The 21501-nt window shown below is 32.8% G+C and overlaps 2 protein-coding genes across 12 annotated transcripts in view; one reads left to right on the top strand and one right to left on the bottom strand.

The window, feature by feature from the left end:
• Positions 1-21501, bottom strand: part of LOC148600104 (uncharacterized) — a 319707-nt gene that overhangs the window by 262528 nt on the left and 35678 nt on the right. The window lies entirely within an intron of this gene.
• LOC148600107 (obg-like ATPase 1) lies at positions 437-19565 on the top strand. Of its 3 annotated transcripts, none has more exons than XM_088558498.1 (12): positions 437-543; positions 3563-3665; positions 4580-4662; positions 8905-8965; positions 9608-9735; positions 10359-10534; positions 11767-11841; positions 12780-12877; positions 14477-14617; positions 15531-15627; positions 16591-16713; positions 18658-19565. In XM_088558498.1, exons 2-12 carry the CDS (start codon positions 3568-3570, stop codon positions 18763-18765), a joined length of 1188 nt encoding a protein of 395 aa, XP_088414624.1. In that variant the 5' UTR covers positions 437-543; positions 3563-3567; the 3' UTR covers positions 18766-19565. The 3 variants fall into 3 exon arrangements, with proteins under 3 accessions (XP_088414624.1, XP_088414626.1, XP_088414625.1); XM_088558499.1 differs by lacking the exon at positions 437-543 and adding an exon at positions 2054-2072; XM_088558500.1 differs by lacking the exon at positions 16591-16713.

Raw genomic sequence — 21501 nt, 5'->3', positions numbered from 1 at the left:
CTTTGTTTTTCTGCATGCATTCGGGCATTTTATACACTCCCTGGTGAATTTAAGTGACAGTGCATGTTCGAACGAATGAAAATTATTATATTAAACAAAGCCGCTTAATTCTGACGTGTTAAAATTATTGACTTTTATTTGAAATGCATGCAGGTTATTAAAACCTTGGAATCTATCAAACACTACATATGGTTCCAAGTTAAAACTGAGGTCAAATGGCATGCTTAAATCCTCATTTTTCATGCACACTAATCTTGGATTGTTTTATTTTTTCACGAACGATTTCTGTATGTTAGGTGACGATTAACTTATTTGATTTTAAAAATGTCGCGAATAAATAAATAAACAAATAAATGAATTAATTAATAAAAAATGAAAAAAAAATCCGTTAAAACCAATCGTCTCTCTTTGAAAATCGATATGGATGTTATGTTCATTTGAAAACTTCCGGTTAGTGGATTTCGCCATATTGGGAAACCACGTTTTGATACTCGCACATTCTTTGCTGTCAGTCCTTCATTTCTGCTGTGGTACTAGTAAATTGTAGGTATTGTGTTGTACAAATGTATCTTCATCTTACACAACCATAATGAAAGGTCTTTCTTAATCAGCCAAAAAATAAGGGGCGAATTGACAAAAGTTACTTTTCTTTGACAGATGAGATGATACGCGAACCGGCTTAATACAATTACACTCTACTATCGTGCTCACATTAAACAAGAGACTTTATAAACACTCCCTGATCAAGCCAAGATTTGAACTGTGATGAAGTAGTTTTTTAGTGTACTAAGGTGAAGTAAAGCCAGTAATATAGTTCTATAACATAAAACCATGCATTTTATGTTTATCTTTCATGTTTTCATTGCATATTTTCATTTCTTGTTTATAGTCAAAATGCGAGGTTTTATCATTGGACCTTAATTTCAAGGTGTAAAAATCAACTTTAAATTCAGACATTTTAAGAATATTTTTTCAACAAAGCTATATAATTACAAGAAAAAGAAGTCAAATTTATCCCAACAAACCTTGTTTCCAAGATAATATTTCCGAATTAAACCCCGAAGTGATCTGGCCTAGAAGCTGATATCTTGTTATGTTACGGTTGACTGCATTTTCGGATTCATATGGTGGAACGAATTTTTTAAAAGTTTTTTTTATTCCAAAGGCAATGATGGCTAAAAATTATGAAAATCTTTATTTTTTAATTTTATCATACTACTTTCATACTCACCACATGGTTTTCAAATATATTTTATCTTTGACAAAATGATGTGTGAATAAATTTCATTGCGCCATTAAAAATCCTAAATATTTGCTGATCGCTATTCGGAAATATGCTTGGATGGTTTTTTTTGTTTTTAATGGAATTTCTGCATCTGGTAAGAAATTTATTTTACAGCCGCATCTTTTAACTTTGTACTTCAATCATTCTTAAATATTTTTATTTGATATTACGTTATATCTAGACAAAAGCATTCCACAGGTCAATTCGCTGGAACGTTACTCCCACAAAATAGCATCCTATGATAAAACCTCGCATTTTGACTATAAAGAAAAAATGAAATTATCTGATGAAAACATGAAAGATAAACATAAAATGTTATAGAATTAGTAGTAATATTAGATTAACAGATATCATCCTGGTACCCCCTGATTTTTAAGTCTACCCCGGACTTGACTTTTTATGAGCAACTTGGCGGGTGTTTCTAGAAAAGCAGAGGACGCTTACCCTACCGGTGCACCTGGTCCATGCTCCCAGTTTTTAGTGGAGTCCGAGTTGCTCATTTACTTTTGTTGCTTTGTATGTGTGATTTTGGTTGCTTTGTGTTCTTTGTTGTGTATGTCTGTTTTCCATGTCTGGTCTTTGTCCCTGGATTGCATTCCTTTGATTACCGCTATAACCTTGGTTCCCTTGATTACTCTTAATATAGTAGCGTGTATCTTAAATTTATAGCCTCACATTTTTATTGGACTCTATTGGAACTTCTGTTTGGATAGCATCTGGGCAATGTGATGTTAAATGGTCCTGGGGAGATCACTGTGAGGAAGGCAATGCCTGGTTGGACCTAAGGGTGAGCAAAGCCCGAAGCATAACATAATGTATTAAGTTCCCTTTGCAACAAATTAGTCTTCATGCCATTTTATTATTTTGCCAAGTTTATTAAGGTGTTTTTTCATCAACAACTAGTTCGATGACAGCAAAAGGCATTCCATGTATTTGTAAATTTTCAGAGGAGCAGTTTCAGGATTCTGTGTAGACTGCAGGGTTTTATGAAGATCCTTCCTATTGGAAGTAGCTTTATCAGTCCCTTATTTTAAAATTCTTTACAATTACATGTAGCCCAAATGATAGAGAACTGTGTAGGATTCAACTAGCTTGAAACAAGAAAAGTACAGTACACATAATTTTACTAATCAGAATCAATTTTTACTACATTTTTGCCCAGGCCCAGTGCCACAAAACTTGAAAAAATACAGAAGTCTGAGAAAATTCTTGTTTGCTACATCATCAACTTCAAAGACTTCAATTGGAGTTACCATGGAAGTTAAGAATATTCTCAGTATACTTAAGTATTTTTTTTAAGTAATTACATGGTGTCTGGGCTAGGGCTTTGGGCTAGTAGTTAAGGCAAGAAGGCAACTTAATTGAAAATTTCAGTGTAATTCCGAATAAATAACATGCATGTCTTTTAAACGTTTTGTCTAGCCAGCAATTTTACTATTTCTGAAGCTTCGAAGGATAGTGATTTAAGTAGCTGTCTTTGTAAGAATCATGCAAAATCGGAAAAATGTGATACATCCCAAAAAAGGCTACATATTTTTATTTTTGTAATTAAGTTGTTTTATGGGTCTATACTATGAAATGAGTTATTATTCATTCAAATCTGCCTGCTTTTAGGAGATAATCAACATTGAAAATCCAGTAGATTGTACTGTATTTGAGTGTCATTTACAGAGTTGTCTCCCTTAATTTTGAAATCTACTGTGCATTCTATATAATTTTTATCTCCTAAGAGCACGGGTTATATGAAAAACCACATGTTATTTTCTGTTTACTATGACATTTCAAACAAAATATCAAAAATAGAAATATGTAGGCTTGTTACCCATGAATCACATTTTGTGTGATTCTTAGCTGGAGTGCTACTTAAGTGATTTGTGTGGACAGTTGTTCTTCAAGTGTCAGTTTGATGAATTTTTAGATGAATTTCAAAGATATCTTTGCTTGCTTATTAGTATTTATTTTTTAAAAACAACTATTATTCCAATCACTGTCTTCGATTTATTTTAATTTATAATTTAATATTTGATCAATGAACAGTACATGTATGCACATATTTAAACCAAATAAAATGAAATCTGGCATTGCTACATGTACATCTGTTTATACATGTACAGTACGGTGCATGTTTTTTGTTGAAGTAGACCTAATGTTAGAAACGAAATGAAGAAATGTGTTTTTGGATATTATTTAGTTGTTTGGATTTATTTGTAAATCAAAATTCAGTGACTTTGGGGTATACATTATGATAACAATTTACTGACTAAATTTTTTTTTCAGGAAAGATGCCTCCAAAAAAGAAGGTTGAAAATGTTCCACCGCCACTTATTGGTAGAATGGGTACCAACCTAAAAATTGGTATTGTAGGTTTACCAAATGTTGGGTAAGTACAACTTAATGACATTGGCTAAAAGAAACATAGTTCCATAAATAATTTAATATGGTCCTTCAAGGGCTGATTTGTCCTACATTTGAAGTAATTACATGTTCCTACGTTATAAGATTTATGTGAAAATAATGACACAAAGTGTCCTATGTATTCAATATGTAATGTTTAGTAACTTGAGACTAAATTTGGAGGTTTACATGTGGTTTTCAAGTTGGAAATGCTGACCACATGTTTAAACAAGCTATATATATTTGTCAATAGTTGTTATGATACAACAGCCTTTAATGGTTTGAATATTTCAAATTGTTGAAGCATGTGGCCAAAATCTCCTGCAGAGGAAAATGTAATTAAATAATTAATTTCTCCATGTGTTTGGCAAAATTTACACATTTTAGCTCTATTTTACACCAAGTTTTCCATGTTATGCATGGATGAACTCAAAATAAAAGGTTTTGCTGGCATAGTAAGCACATACATGTACATGTATTTTACTAATTACATGTATTATGCACAATTCATACAGATTTAAATAAGTTTGTTTTCAGGGCTGACTTTGTCAGATATAAACTGATCATACCATTTTACATGTAAGTGAGAACATGATCTGAGGGAAATAAAGTAATAAATAGATTACTTAGGGAACTAAATAAGGATTTGATGACAAAATGACTTTTGAATTATATAGCACTGCTTTAAGCTTTATAACTTAAAGATTGGGTCAGATTTTCATAAAACTAATTTTGTGCATATAGTAACATCATGGAATGAATTGCAATGAAAAAAGAAAACACGTATATAAAATTTTATGTTATTGATCAAATCTGCCTTGGAATTGGCCAATTTTGGTGGACATTTATTCCAGTTTTGTATTAATACATTATTTATATTTATATTTTTTTCTTTTGTAGGAAATCCACATTTTTTAATGTACTTACAAAGAGTCAGGCAAATGCAGAGAATTTTCCTTTCTGTACAATAGATCCAAATGAGAGTAAGATCTTCTGTTTCAAATTTGAAGTTTGTTTTACACTATTGTAGATACTTTTTCAGATATGAAATTATAACAACTTGCTCCCTCACCTAAGATAAGTAAAAGTAACATTATATGAAAGTTTCATAGATCATGTACATGTTCACAACCATCAACCTACACTACAGCTAACGACTATTTTGACCATGCCACTCGCCCAGGGTGGACAAATCAAGTTGTCCACGCTTTGCCCACCCTTAATGCCCACCGTGGAGAGACGTCTACGTGCCCACTGTGTCAGGTGGACAGTATATTGTCCACGTCCACGGTATCTGGTGGATGCGTGATAACCTGTTGATTGGATTTAATCCATGATTGGCAATTTTATTACAATGTTCAAACCATTGACAAATAAAAGTACAATGTGTCAATCATTACCTTGACTATGAGAATCAATTTTCTTTCATGTATAATTGGCCTCAAGCCAAAATTGTGACACCACCAGGTGTTTACTTAGGAATTAGTATAATTAGGTTTTTATATGAATTAATTGCTTTTAACTCTTGTTTTTGTTTTTTTTTTTTTTTCTATTTCTTACAGCCCACATCGTACTTAAGTCTATCATTATTTAGTATCATCGAAATGTAAACCTGGATTTATCGGAAGCCAATATTGTACACCTGACCTGTCACCAGATTGTTACAAATTGTAAATTACGATATTCAAGAAAGTCGAGTATTTGCGAACTCCTTATTTTACTGACAACCTATTTAACACGTTTGTATTTTCTTAGTGAAAGAACGGATTTGAAGCAAATACGTGCAACTTTAACTTACAGTCTATAAATAACCAATATCGGTATCGTGTCATTTCAACAAAATTTGAAAGCGGGAAGCATTGTTGGAAGATAATATATGATCCAGAATTATTGAACCGCATAGTTCATGAGTTGTCAAATGGCAACGAATTTAACTGCATATTATCCGGACACACGTTAGCCAATTATAGTGATTGGTGAAAATTTCCCCTCTTAAGTTGAATATGCAGTTAGTTCTTTTAGATTTAGTGCACCATAGACAATTGAATGACTTATTTCTTCCGTTTTTGTTTTCTTCACTTAGTGCAACAATTTTGACTACCATTAGTTCCGTTATTATATAATAACAGTAGCATACAAATTGTAAATTAAAATGTTCAAGAAAATCGAGTACTCATTTTACTGACGGGTTTCTTACATAATAATTCTAAAAAAAAAAACAAAGTATTTTAAACCAATAACTATAAAATTGCTTTGAGTGTGTCAATTTCTTATGCAAATTTGATAAACGCCTTTGTAATATCGTCGACCAATCAATGTGTTTCACGTTTTATCAAAAGGTGTGTCCCTGTGTTTTGAGCATTGTACGAGGTAAATTGGCATTTTGTTGACACAGAAACAATTATCGATTGACGAACAACGTGCCTTACTTGCATAAATAATTAGAAGAGTAATAATACTTGAAAGTGTTTAAAATTCGACACCGTCATTCAAAAAACATGTAACTTAAAGAAACATATAGAAATATAAAATTATGTTTCTTAAATTTTTCATTACCGTTGACGTTAAATCATAACTTTTCATTTTACGAGTCAGACTTTTTACATAAAATTAATTTACATGTAATTCCCAAAAATCTTAGCATATCAAGTTATTAATCAAAATGCACTTTGGAAAACGATTTCTTTTAGAATCTCCTGAAACTTTATTCCAGAAACATTATTACTTATGGCAACACCGCCTGCACAAAGTCCAGCGCCCTAGACCACTCGGCCAGCTAGGCTATATGCAGGCGGTGTTGCCATAGATGTCATAGCAGTACGAGTTCGAGTCCCGCGGAATATCTATTGTTAGTTTATGAATATACAAATAGGTGAATGACACAAGGGCAATCATATTTTTATTTCAATAATTAAATAGTCATTGTTCTTGTAAAATCATGCTCAATACAAGTATTTTTTTCTTTTTACTAGACGTAATAATCTTGTAAAGTATTTGTGATTGTCATATCATAGCCACCTAGAAATAAAATTAGTCAAGTCAGTATTATCCGTGTAATGTCACTACTTAATACCCGAGCGTGTCACACTCAGCCAATATACAGGAAGTGGTCGGTTAACTGCTAATCAATGAGAAGGAATTGTTTGGTAATATTTACACGTAGATTAAAGAATGAAAAGAAACCTAACTTAATGTTTTATGATTACAGAAGCGTATTAGGGGCATCCAAAGTTTTATTTTTAAATCAAAATTTCGACATTTGAAATCCCTTATAAAATAGAGTTTGAGTCCCCCAGATATAATCTGATAAAAAAATAAATTCTTCAAGTATGAATTTTACAACTAAAGAATAAATTAAGCTATTGGTATCTTTATTTACACTAGTGTGTCGACTTTGTAAGCCTTTTTCTGAAAATCTCCAATATATATCAATACTAAAATAGGACAAAAATGAGTTTGAAAATTTCGTACTTTTGCGTTATTTTGCTTTTCGCCTTTCACTTGTAGTTGTTGAAATGGATACATATTAAATTAATCATAGTTGAGAGTATTATTGAAATTTTAGCATATTTAAAATTCATAACACCAGCCCACAGTCGCTTTGATTTAATTTTCGAATTTCTTGAAGGTTGCACTCATCATATATCTCGTTTATTTTTTTACGGTTGTTGACAAAAAAAAATTTATTACTCCTCAATCTTAGTACACATGTGCACGAAGGTCTAATCATGATTAAATCACCAACATGAATACGTCTTCTAAGGTAAATATAAGTGTTGTTTGCTAATACGTGCCGGTTAATTGTCCAGTTTCAGTTCACAATACTTTAAACCACACCCTCAATATTCCTATAATTTATTACCTGTCAATCAATGTTACTGCATCTTTACTTAAAACCACACCCTTGATATTTTATTTAATTGATTACCTGTCAGTCAAAGGTCCCAGATAGAACACCTGCATCTTTAGCCAACGTGAGAAATTCATAGCAAAATAATGCAGTGCAGTATAAGGGGATGCAGTTATATATAATTCACATCCAATCTTAGCTCTAAGAATTTTAAATATTATAAGCAAAAGGAGGGTGCACTTTCTCCATCACATGGCCGTTTAAGTATTTTTCTCAGAATTCATCTTACAAGATTAGCTGTTGTTTCCAAATTCATATAAGTTATGTTGAACTATTCAGTATTTCTGAATATATTCTAATCCAACAAGTAACACTTGATTATTGTTAAATCAAAATTTCTTCTATAACACAATTTATATTTTGATAAGTGATAGCACTGCACTGTATTAAAACCTGTTGCTACCGTTAATTGATGATTTGTCAATTAAAGAGATCAAATGGCACCTATCAAAGGTAACCATGATTTCCTGTATTTATGCCATTTGTTGGCAAATGCTCACGCTTCTCTGCTTCAATCCCGCCCACAAGTAATTGATGACTGTCAATTATAAAGAACCTCTATTGACATCTGTGAAATATTGTTACCAATAGTTCATACAATTAGATACGCTTCTTATAATACAACAGGACCGTAATATTTATTATGTAAGAATGAGTTTTAACTCCGTTTCCTGTTAAAATGAAACAAGATTTAAACGTGACCACCAGAATGCGTGGACAAAAACCAACCATGTGTCCACCGTGGGCCGGTGGGAATGTGTCCAAGGGTGGACACAAATTGTCCACCATTGCCCACACCCACTGTGGGAAAAGGGAATCATCAAAATAGTTGTTAGCAGTAGTGTCAATTTTAATTTCTCCACACTTCACACTGGAGTCACCATTTCCTTCCACTGTGTCTTCGATAAATTAAAAACTGAGATAAAACTGCTTCATTTCATTACTTTTCATTTATTTTTTCTGCATATAACTCATATGCCTTTAACTGAAAATATCATTCAATATTTTGTCATTTACACAAAAGAACTAAACTACAAACATATTTTGAAGTGGTGACTACACTTTGTTGGGTGGAGACACTGTGACTCCACCCACAGTCTCCACTGTGAAGATTGGAGAAATTAAAATAAGCATTGATAATATTATATACAATGTATGTCTAAGGGAAACATACATAATTGCTCCTATTTACTCTAGTAACATAAAATGTTCTTATTCAAAGTTTTATTTAGATTATTAAACTCGTGGACTGTGGACCAATCTACAGTTTATTAATAGTGGACTTGAGTAAATTTTTTATCTCATTTCATTACAGGTCGAGTACCAGTGCCTGATGCAAGATTTGACTATCTTTGTGATCATTACAAACCAGCCAGGTATATAGTTATAAATGCATATATGGAAATTTCAGAATTTTAATGAAACAAGTTTTTTATGGTACTGGGAAATTTTTGAAAGTATAAGGATTTTATTTTGTGTTATCAGGATACCATGTGCTTAAAAATTGACATCTCTAATCACTACAATCACAGTTTGTTTTTACACAACAGAAATTGGTGTCAATTCTAAGACTGGTCCGATGGTCCTGTCCTTACCCAATTTTAGAGAAGACTACCATGAATTTTTAACTGGTAGTTCTTTTGGCTACCTAAATCAATTTTTGATTTTGTATGCCCTATGTATACAGACAGGACCATGAAATTATTTTGAGGATTACCTAATTTTTCTGTCAGAATGTCTTGTGAGTAATCTAGTAGGAGAAATAAGTGTCAAACCCTGCAAGCATTTTCTCTATTTTCTGACACTAACTAGACTATAAGTGAATGGATCTCGTTGATATTGTACTAAAAGGTGCTGTACCTCCAAAGGAAGACTGAGATTTATATTCAGGGTTGTGACTGGAACCATTTACAAATAAGTGGCCAAAAGAGACTATCTTGCTGCTGGTCAGGTTTTTATCCTGTGTCCATTTTTTTTTCACAATCAAGAGACCTAAATCAAGTTTTGATTTTTTTCAGTAAAGTTCCAGCCTTCTTAAATGTTGTGGATATTGCTGGTTTGGTAAAGGGTGCTCATGAAGGGAAAGGTTTAGGAAATGCTTTCCTCTCAAATATAAATGCCTGTGACGGAATATTCCATGTTGTCAGTAAGTTTGATTGTAATGAAAAGGTATATGTGAACTAGAGTTTGTTTTTTGCATAGGAAAAACATCTGTCTCCCTGGTTTCACAGTTCAAAGGGGTATAACTCCCACACAATTCTGTTGATCATAAATTCGAGGTAACTGCATGATTACTTATCATATTCTAACTACAAATAAAAATTCATGAAATTTAATGTAGTAGTATACAAGTACTTGCACTGAAAATATGTGACAGACAGACAGACAGGGCGAAAACTATAGCGACATAGTTAATGCAAAGATATGCGATAAGTAAAGCATTGGTATTTTTCCCTTAATTTTAAACGGAAGAAAAATGATGGATTGTTTGTAGTTTAAGTTCATATCGGAACTAATTTATGCATTTTAGGACAAATACATTTTACGCAGTATTATTTTACCAATTTATGGTTGGGATATCACTGTTAGGCATTGACTAAGATTCAGAAATTTCTAATGTTATTTCAGATATTGTACAATGTGTACTTTTCTCTTCAATTATTAAATAAAATGGGTATATTTTTATTGTTTTAGAACTGTTTGCTATTTTTTTTAGATCAGAAGCCAAAACAAAATTAAATAATTCACACAAATGGCCCAATTTTGCAGGAGCTTTTGATGAAGAAGACATAGTTCATGTTGAGGGGGATGTTGACCCTGCCAGAGATTTGGACATTATACACAGTGAACTTAGATTTAAAGATATGGAATATCTCAATAAACACATGGCTGATCTGGAGAAAGTCGTCTCCAGAGGGGGAGATAAGAAACGACAGCCAGAATATGTAAGCATAATATTGGCTTCTAGAAATTTCAAACCTTAACAACTTATTCCTATTTTCTTCATCTTCTTCAAATCCAGATTTTACCTTTTACCTGTCGCTATTATTCTAACCATATCTTGTAGCTGTGTGACTCCAACTGTTGCCCATAGGTTGAACCTGCTATGTGCAATCTGTAACTCAAAAAGCAATAAACTACTATCAATCAATTATAATTATTATTACTGTGCATATCCTTAAAATATTCTGTAGGATGTACAAATGATGAATAAACATCACTTTGAGTGCCTATTGTATATGTACCTTAATTTGTTAATACAAATTTTTGTTGTGAATTGGGGAAGATATGCAACTTAGTGGATTCTTAAATTCCTTGTTTAGAGGTTCTTCTTGTTAGAAACTAAATTATCACCTACAAAAACCACAACAAATGGTAGCCCACAAACAATAGTACTTTCACAGTATTTTCTATGTAACAGTAAGAAAAATAATAGAAACTGTGCTTACAACCACGGACAGTTTTATAGATGAAAGAAAAATATCAAATGTAATTATTAGTACTTATTAAAAGAGAAGAATGTTTCATTGTTGGATAAATGCATTGACTGGTTGCACATTTTTGACATGAAAAGCTTGGTCACTTTCCGGAAAATGTGCTATGTGCTAACGCCTCTTTTTGGGCAATAGTCTGATCATTGACAAACTGACATGGAATATTTTTTTGAAAAAACAGATGATTTTTAGGGGTTTAGAAATAATCATAATTTAAATGGGAAAAAAAGAACAGTACAGTTAATATAACAAGAATGGATATTTCAGTGACAACAGCCCCACTGGGATGAAAAATGTCAGCTCAAGGCCACCCATGGGTCTTCAATGAAGAATGAGGAAACATTCACACCACAAGACAGGCTGCAGGTGGCCCCAAAACAACATTATTCACAGGTTCAGTGAGATAGTTCCCCCTATATACTGCAGCAACCTAAAAGTACACTGAAAGTCAAAACGAAACTGCATACTGTTACAGAGACTAGAAATTCCTGACTTGGACCACTTATAGGTTGAATTATGTTACAACAGACATCACCTGAACGAAACTGCATACTGTTACAGAGACTAGGTTGAATTATGTTATGACAAACATCACTCGAACTACATATGTCAAATATGATTATGATTATGTAATGTTCCCGAAATATTTATGACGATGATAATTCATTTAATTTTCTTAACAGGATTGTTTTGTGAAGATCAGAGATTTACTACAGAGTGGTAAATGGGTCAGACAAGCTACATGGGATGCCAAAGAGGTAAAGTGTACCTGTAGGGGGGATATTAGGCTACACAAAATAGTTGTTAAGGGTTTTTTTTTTTTAAATTTTCATAACCCTACTCCTGGAAACTGTTTAAGCAAATGATTCCAAATTTTATACACAGTTTTACCATGATGAGTGATACCATGCATGAACTTGGTTGGATATCAGGCCAAAGTTAAAAAAAATGCAGTTTCCTACTACCATCAAGAAAAAAATGGGTAGTTTAGTCAGGAAATTATTTTATTTTTCAAAAACCTTTCCATTGTGTTAATGGAGAAGCAATCTAGACTTAAACTGTGCTTGAGCAAAAATGTGCATAAAATGTTCAGGGTAAATGCAAAAAAAAATGGAGTAGGCAGGGTAGCAGGAAATAGACATTTTTTTTGGCCTTATTCATTATTTGGTCATATTTTAATGCTTTTAAATGACCCTTATTGTACTTGATTGTTTTTGGCCTGTAAATTACTTCCTTATAGACATCATCTATATCATTGTAGTGGAACCTCGTGTATCTAACACTTGAGTATTTTGATAATTGATATAATTAGACAGATGTAACCTGTAAGAGGACAAAAACACTTATAGATTTATTTTATGTAAAAAAAAACAGAATGAGAAAGTGAATGTGAAATATTTGATGCATTTTTAAAATTTGAAAAGGGAAATCAAATTTATGATACAAGCAGTCAGTTATCCTTTATCTGCTGTCTGGAAAGGTATAGTTGATCAATTTTTAAGACTTTAAAATTCATGAAATGAACAGATAATCAGCTGATTACATTGATTGATTCTGTTTCTATTGTTTATGTTTTAACCTTTCATCTTTATGTTTCAAATATATATAATGATATAATAAACTACAATTTATTTTTTACAAAAGAATGTATTGTTTTTCAAAGCGTCTGTTATAGCATTACATTTTTATTTTTCAGATAGATATATTGAATCATCACTTATTTTTAACATCTAAACCTGTGATATACTTGGTTAACTTGTCAGAGAAAGACTTCATTAGGAAAAAGAACAAATGGTCAGTATTAATAGGAAGAATTTCTTTCGCAGTGAAAGTACTGCAATCATAATGAAGGTCTCTGTTTCTGTTATTGTTTGGCATTTGTTCCGGTTAATGCCAGGACTTCATTGATCAAAAGATCATTTTTGTATGTCATTTTGTTATGTTGTCAGCAATAGTTTTGTAATGGGACTTTTGGTGCAGGCGGTTAATAACTTTTACACGACAAAAACCAAATTTTACTGGACAATTTGCCAATGTCCGACAGACCTTTGGAGGGACTGCACTGTTAATTTGTACTTAAACTAATTCACCAAAACATGTAACTTGTATAAAATCTGTACTTAAAATTCTATTATTTTTTTTAGGACGAAAATGCTGTATGTTAAATTTTCCTTCGACATTTTATCATTACTTGTTAGGGCTGTTCCAAAATAAAATGTAATGGAAGAGGGTTGTGAGGCCCTTTTTTCATGTACCCAACACCTACAAATTAAAACACATGCTTTTTTTAATTATTTAATTGTTCAATTCAAAAAAATATACTGAGATTTTGACTTTCTTACCATTTGGATGTACATGGATTTAAATCTATGTTTGGTAGAATGTATACATTTTTGTCTATTGTCAATATAGCTCTTTTCCGTGGAGTTTACTTTACAATGAAACTTGAAACCCTGTGTGGAGTTTAAGAAAGGAGACCTAGGGTAAGGGACATAACTCTTACAAATCATTAGGATGTTTGTATTTAGTATCAAAGTAACTTGGATTGATTTCATTCTGTTTCAAAGGAAAGGTTGAAAGGCTTTGGTGAAATTGAGTATGATACAAACATATCACTGATTTCAAGGGTTATGTTTCTGACAATAGTTCTGCCTCTTTTCATTCTCATGCAGGTCCATGTGTCAAAAGGATAGGCCTGCAGCAGCACTAAGCTTGTCTTAAAAGGCAACTAAATAGTGCTTAGAACCCTAGCTGGGGGCTAGGGCGGTCTGCCTACAGAGCAACTGGGTTGTGTGCCCCAGGTGTTGGAATGGGGTACCCCTGACATGTTATATGCTGGGATTGTCAGGCTATAATATGGAAAACCTGACTGCAAACCATAGTGGTGCACCATGTTGGGAAAGGTCCCACGTTCCTGGCACATTAAAGAATCCTGCTGTGGTATTTGATACGAGTATGAACCTTTGCACTCCTCCAGAGGAGGCTAAATTGCCCGACCCTTCCCATCTCCCCTCTTTTTCTAGTGGCAATCAAAATTTGTTGACCCTATTATCCTTGTGTCCCATCCCTTTTTTTCATTTCATCATCATTATCATTTCATGTTCATATTATCATCCATTTCATGTTCATCGCCAGAATATAGCTGAAATATTGCTGCTCGGACGTTAAACCATAACAATCGATCAATAAAACTTAAGCATTAAAATTGGTTCAAGTTAGAGTGATGTTGGGTTTACTATTTTCAAAATACATTTACATTAATATAAAGGACAGTAAAAAAAAAATTGATGTATTCAGGTTTTCAGATTATTCAGGGTTCTGTTTTGGTTAGTTTCACTGTGTTACTCGCTGTAACCGCTCAAATAAAGTCTGTCACACATCTGTATATTTCAGGTTGGTTAAAATAAAAGAATGGGTTGACACAAATGATCCTGGGGCATTAGTTATATTAATGAGCTGTGCTGTAGAACTAAAAATGTTTGAAATGGAACCAGAGGAGCAAGAAACATACCTTAAAGAAAACAAAATTGCAAGGTAAATAGAGAATTTTTAGTATCATAAATATCAGAATGGAGATGATACATTGTCAAAAAACAACAAAATTCAGGTTTATTTCTTATTCTGAAATTGTTACAAATCTCAATTAGTGTCAATCCTTCTAAGAATCAGGCAGTAGGTGAAACATGGTATGAAAAAAAAACCATCATTTTGATGGTGGAATTTGACTATTTGCACCATAAGAATCAAGGGAAACGGTCAAGATTTATATTTCATGCTGGAATTCAAATTTCTTTGAAATGCACTGAAAATGAACATTTTTAAGGGCAGATAACTGTCAAAAGCTGCATTTTTCTAAGATTCTATTGAAAAATTTCTGATCAAATCCAATGATACAGATATCATATATGGTCTTTTCAAATGGAGAAAGTATCCTTTAGATTATTTTTTATCAAATCTGTGTGGTTTTTGACATGCTTGTTTCAGATTTTTTTCCATTTTGCCTTGATTCTTACAAATACTTGCACTTTTTGAAACAGTCTTAGTTTGTATTTCCGTTTATTAAATTTGAACTTTTCAAGAATTACTATTCTTGATTGGGTTGACTTAAGGAGAATTGAATATGATACAAACATATTACTGATTTCATGAGTTATGTCCCTTACCCTAGGTCTACCTCCTTAAGAGGGAGATGGATGTATGGTGTTCAGTGTTTTTTCTACATCTTCATACTTCATCTAGCATTAGCAGTATCTGAATTATATATGGAAGAGTACTTATTTAGTGATTGGCTTTATCATAAACAAAACTGCAAAGAGTTTTACTAATTTCTGGAAAAGGAATTTAAAGCTACATTAGCTGTCATTTTGAGAATTTTTAGAATGATATTGTACATTTCTGAAATCCATAATATTGTACATTCAGAAATTGATGATATTGTATATTTCAGTTCATTAGAAAGGATTATTGTAAATGGATATAAAGCTCTCAATTTGGTCTATTTCTTCACTGTTGGGAAAGATGAAGTTAAAGCCTGGACAATCCATGTAAGTATTAGTGACTTAGTTATGACTCTGAGAAAGATTAAGGAGGTAGACCTAGGGTAAGGGAAACAACTCTTGAAATCAGTGATAGTTTGGTATTTTTTCAATTTCATCAAAGCCTGTCAAGCTTTCATTCCAAACTTAGTACACGATGTATGGTGGTACGTCTCAGAATGTGACGAATGTGAACTGTCCCGTACCACCATACATCGGTGTTGCCATAGATGTCACAGGAGTACAAGTTCGAGTCCCGCGGAGGGAACGACCAAAAATTTGCATCGCAAATTTGACAGTTCTAATATTGTTGGAAATTTTTCAGACCTTTCTATATGTTTATATATCTTCCCTGTATCAATTTGATCCGATGGAGCAGTGTAGCAAATAGAGTCGTCACATTCTGAGACGTTGTATAATATTGATTTGTTGTGACATGCATCATTAATTTAATCCTCTATCCTACATATTAACATCTAAATGAACTGTCCTGTACCACCATACAATGTGTACTAAGTTACAGCCCTAGATTAATCCTACGAGGAAGAATGACCCAGCCAGCGAAAGCTATATTTTATAGCCTAGCTGGCCGAGTGGTCTAGGGCGCTGGACTTTGTGCAGGCGGTGTTGCCATAGATGTCACAGCAGTACGAGTTCGAGTTCCGCGGAGGGAACGTGGGAATTTTTCAGACCTTTTTATATATATGTATCAATTGTCACATTTTAAAAGTAATACAGTTGATACAATGGTCCTGCATGCATAATGGATCACCACTCAATACTAGTGAGTAATTACTAACAATGAGTGATTGGTTGCTATACATCAGCTGCAAGTAAATTGCTCCCTGCACATTTTTAGTGAGTAATGGTTTACTGTATATCTGTAGTGAGTAAATGGCTCACCGTCATTATTAGTGAGTAATGGTGTGCTGAGTAAATGGTTCACTACATCTTGTTTATTTTGTGCACCAGGTAGGAACAAAGGCTCCCGGAGCTGCTGGAAGAATTCACACAGATTTTGAACGTGGTTTCATCATGGCTGAAGTCATGAATTATGCTGACTTCCATGAGTTTGGATCTGAGGCAGAGTGTAAAGTAGGTTTTCTAGGAATTTATAAAGGGGAGGGGATGATGCTTGAATGAAAAATGGGGGTTTGAAGTTGACTTCATCATGGCTGCCATTATGCATGGCTATGGCAGGTGTCTCTAGAAAAGCAGAGGATGCTTACCCTACCGGTGCACCTGGTCCATGCTCCCAGTTTTTAGTGGAGTTTGAGTTGCTCATTTTTTTTTTTTACTTTGTATGTATGATTTTGGTTACTTTATGTTCTTTGTTGTGTATGTCTGTTTTCCATGTCTGGTCTTTGTCCCTGGATTACATTCTTTTGATTACCACTATAACTTTGGTTCCCTTGATTACTCTTCCATGAGTTTGGAACTGTTCATTGAGATGGTAAAGCATTCCTAAATATTAAATGTATTTTAGATAAGTGTTACTAAATCAAAGTTTCATTGTCTTAAACTGATTTTAGGGTTGTCAATTAGGGGTTTGAGATATTGATGATTTCTATTTAAGAAATATTGTATGATATTTCCTAATTGATTTTTTTTTTCATGAACCAATAATATCAGCATGCAAGTAACAGAAATGTATAAAACATTAATAACAGTATTTTCTGCTAAACAAATATGGTTGTGTAATTTCAATGTCAACAGTATAGACTGACCCAAAGCAACTTTATAATAATTTAACAAATTGCCCAACATTTTGGAAATGTGTTGTATCACTAAATTGGCAGCATGCAAATACAAACCATGTTTACTTCTAGTAAAATTAACAATACCTCTTTTATGAATACCTATTTTTTTTAACTTGATTAAATTGTCAAAGTAAAACTCAAAGTAGGTCTCATTGACCCTAGTCTTTTGACACCTAGATTTTCATTGAAAACTGTAATATTGAAAAGCTTTAGGTTAGGGGCATGCATAACTCTTATAAACCATTTTACATAAATCCCATTTAAGCACTCTCACTTGGATTCGTACCATTCTGTATCAAATGAGTGCTTAGCAGCCATTGATGAAACTGTTAATGATACAAACGTAGAACTGATTTCGCTAGTTATGTCCTTTAGCCTTGTTTGGTAATAGGTAGTATGCTTATCTTGAGTTCGGAAGGTCCTAGGTTCGATCTCCAGTAGATTCACACAAATTAATCTTAGCCAACCAGTATTCACCCTATCTCCGTAAATACTATTTACAGAGATAGGGTGAAGAATGGTTGGCTAAGAGTCAGAATATTGTGTTAAGATGGGGTTGCATGCCTATCAGCAAGCTGTTGCTTCTATGATAGCACAATAAAGATCTGGCTTACCATGTCTGACTCAGGGTAGGAAACTCACTCAAATTCTAGCCAGTCCTGAATACAATTTTTCAATTAATTTACTATATGGCTATATAAATTTTTGCTAAAATTGGCCAGTCCTGCCCAAAAATTAACAGTCACGGGCTGGCGGGCAGGCTACTATTTCTAACTCTGGTCTGACTAGAACAAAGACAGGTTTGTTTAATTGATCAACCATTTCTTCTCCAGAAATGCATAAAAATAGAATATAAAACCATAATCAATCAATCAATAAACACCTTGGGTCATGTCAGTCTCTGTAAGAATCAGGCAGTGAGTGAAACGTGGTATTACAAAACCCAATATTTTGAAAGTTTAATTGTACTATTGCACCATCAGAATCAAAGAATAAAGATTTTCCATGTCACTTTGGTAAATTGAATTATAATTTCATTGAAATGCATCAAAAATGCACATTTCAAGGGCAGAAAACTATGTCAAAAACCTAAATTTTCTAACATTTCTGACTCTGTCCAGTGTTGCAGAGATTATATAATGGTCTTTTCAAATAGAGAAATTACATGTGTGAAATTATATTGTCAGGTGGGTGGTTTTTTAACTTGCAGGTTTATTATTTTACTCATTTTGCCAGATTTAAAAAAAATATAGTTGAATAATTTGTTAAATATTTTCAGGCCAATGGTAAATACAGACAGAAAGGACGTGATTATATTGTAGAGGATGGTGACATTATTTTATTCAAATTCAATGCTGGTGCAGGACTTAAGGACAAGAAAAAGTGATGTGTTATTATTTATTAAAAACTATAAAAAAAAATTTGTCCCAGAATTTTAATGATTTATGATAAATTTTAGGACCCAAATTAGTTCTTTATGACCCAAATCAGTTCTTTATGGCCATACTCTTTTGAGAAAAAGTACTAGGGGTTTGGGCTTTATGACCGGATTTATTCCTTATCAAAAGCACTGCTATCCTTGTCAAACAGTAGTACAATGCTTTTATTTATTATTATTAACTGTTTTTTGGATGATTTTATTTTTCTTGTTGCTATGCAACCATTGTCCCATTAGCATCAGGTTTTTGTTACATCTTGCTTATAATAAGTTGTGTAAAGTGTGAACAACCGTAATAACAAAGAAAAAGAAAAAAAAACAACAATACTTAACAGTTAAAAGTGTGCATTGATTTGATGGACTTTGAGTATCGAATCCTAATTCATACAGCAATCTGTAGACAACTTGATTAAGGAACTATTGGTAAAGTGAAGTAAAAAACAATAGGGATGGAACTGGTTAACTGTCAGAAGTACGAAATATCAAATACAGAAAAACGCTACTCGGTTAACAGATCATGTTTTATGCTTTATTTTTCTGTTATTTTCACCAGGTCATATAATTCCAAATGTCATTATCTACTTAAGAACTGCAAAGTTCATTTGACCAGAGGCCAGGTACAACACTGTTTTAATAAATTTTTGTAACATCTACCAGTAATTGAAAATTGATTATAAGTCTTTATTGTCTGAATTGCAGTAAACGCTGTCTTGCAGTGCTCTGGATAAATCTTGTGAATTCAATGAAAACTGATGTGTTTTTCCTTTTATTCTCTGGTCTACCTTGGACTTGACTTTTTATGAGCAACAAGGCGGTGTTTCTTGAAAAGCAGAGGACATTTACCCTACTGGTTCACATACTCCCAGTTTTTAGTGGAGTCAGAGTTGCTCATTTACTTTTGTTACTTTGTATGTATTATTTGGTTACTAATACCCGATTTTTAAAATTTTGTTTTCATGATCCTATATAAATCAAGGATTTGTTTACATTGTAAGAGTTGTGTCCCTAACCATAGGTCTACTTCTTAAAACGCTCGTTAGATTTTTAAATCCCTCATTTTTATGCATTTGCATTTAACCTGTTTTGAAGGAGCAATTTATCTTTTTTACTTTGCATTTTTGGAACAAGTTCGCTTCACTCATGTGGAATGATCTTGACCCAACTTTGTACGTTTTGAAATAATACGTAAAGGGTGGTGTAACTGGCTTCAAATGTATGTTCAAGGTATGCATTGCTGTTGCTCTTATTTCTTTATTCGTCAGCAACTTACCGAAACGTTTGATGTTGTAAATTGCCAAGAGAAGGAGAAAAACTTTGCATAGTATGAACAGCATTAAATGGCAAGCGGGCATGTCTGAGAACACACATAATAACTCAAATATGGAAACAAAATGATAAATGATATTTTTTTGTGATTAAAAAAAAATATTAAAAAAAATCTGGTCCCAAAGTCCTGCGATTAGACCCCAAACCATAGTTGGATCTTAACTCTTAAACCAGTAGAACTTAAACTCTAATCAAAAGAGGAAGCCCAATTCAGCCTGGAGAAGTTCTACCTACAGTGCAATACAGGAAATGAAGCTTCAGCGATAAAGAACTTCTAATTTTTACTCGATATTCTAGTATATCTCTGACTACTGAGCTGATGTTATCATCCGACACCAAAAGACTACTAACAGTGGCATTGATTTAGTGGTTGCTAAATTAAAAAATAACATTCATATTAAGATTCTGGCATGCACTACATGTGTTTGATGGAGTAACAAAGAATGAAATCAAGGGAAACAAGATTCTAATGGGAATGAAAATAATGTAACACAGGGACAAAGACCCGATGTGGAAAATCAGACAAACACAACAGAACATGAAGTAACTTAAAATATTATACAAAGTAACAAAAAGTAAATGAGCAACTAAAAAGGGAATTTCCTTCAAACATAACACTCATTTGTTCAGAGAAAGTAAAATTTCCAATATATGATTATTAATTACAATAAGTGAATGAATCTTTGAAATTGTATTACAATTTGCCATACTACAATAAAGAAGACTGGAATTTGAAAGCTTAGTATGAATAAGGGGCAACAAAGAGACCAGAAACATGTATTATTTTCTGATATATTTGATGATAGCTTGTTTGTTTATCGTCTGATTAAGAATTTTTATATTTATTCATCATGACATTTCATGCCTGCATTTTTCAGTCCGATTTCAGAATGTTTTACAGTAAAAAAAAATTATAAGGGGTCAAAGGGGAAGGCACACCCCTCCCCCCAAATATTGTCATTTTTTATAATATTTGATGCAATGTTGAATATTTTTTTTTAATATCAGATTCATATTTCAATCAGATTTCAGATATATCTTACGCTTTTGAGCAATAAGGGGCCAAAGGGGACCATGTCCCCAAAATTTGATTTTTTTTCTCTTTGGGCCGATTTTGATTTTTTCTTATTGGATTCTATATGAAAATACCAAGAGCTTTAAGAAGTATGCTTACTATTAATAGTTAATAAAGTACAAACTGATAAATGAACACACCCTGAAGCAGACCTTTATGCTTAAATTGATTTTCAAAATATTGTGCAATTTTGTGTCTAAATGAACTGTAAGTCCCATTGTTTAGTGTGTCAAAAACTAATATTGTGTCCACACTTGCTTCAGGTGAACAGATGTTTAACTGGC

The sequence above is a fragment of the Perna viridis genome, chromosome 13, assembly GCF_037379345.1.
Source record: "Perna viridis isolate PV_CMFRI_1.1 ecotype Kerala chromosome 13, ASM3737934v1, whole genome shotgun sequence".
NCBI classification, from domain to species: Eukaryota; Metazoa; Mollusca; class Bivalvia; order Mytilida; family Mytilidae; genus Perna; species Perna viridis.
Note: the sequence above shows the minus strand (reverse complement) of the source record. Positions and strands in the feature narration are given on the sequence as shown.

Bases quoted from the DNA above. Each gene is read 5' to 3' on its own strand.
- LOC148600107 (XM_088558498.1), top strand. From the start codon at position 3,568: ATGCCTCCAAAAAAGAAGGTTGAAAATGTTCCACCGCCACTTATTGGT. The intron at 3,666-4,579 runs GTAAGTACAACT...TTTCTTTTGTAG, and splicing joins GTAGGTTTACCAAATGTTGG to GAAATCCACATTTTTTAATG. The intron at 10,535-11,766 runs GTAAGCATAATA...TTTTCTTAACAG, and splicing joins AGAAACGACAGCCAGAATAT to GATTGTTTTGTGAAGATCAG.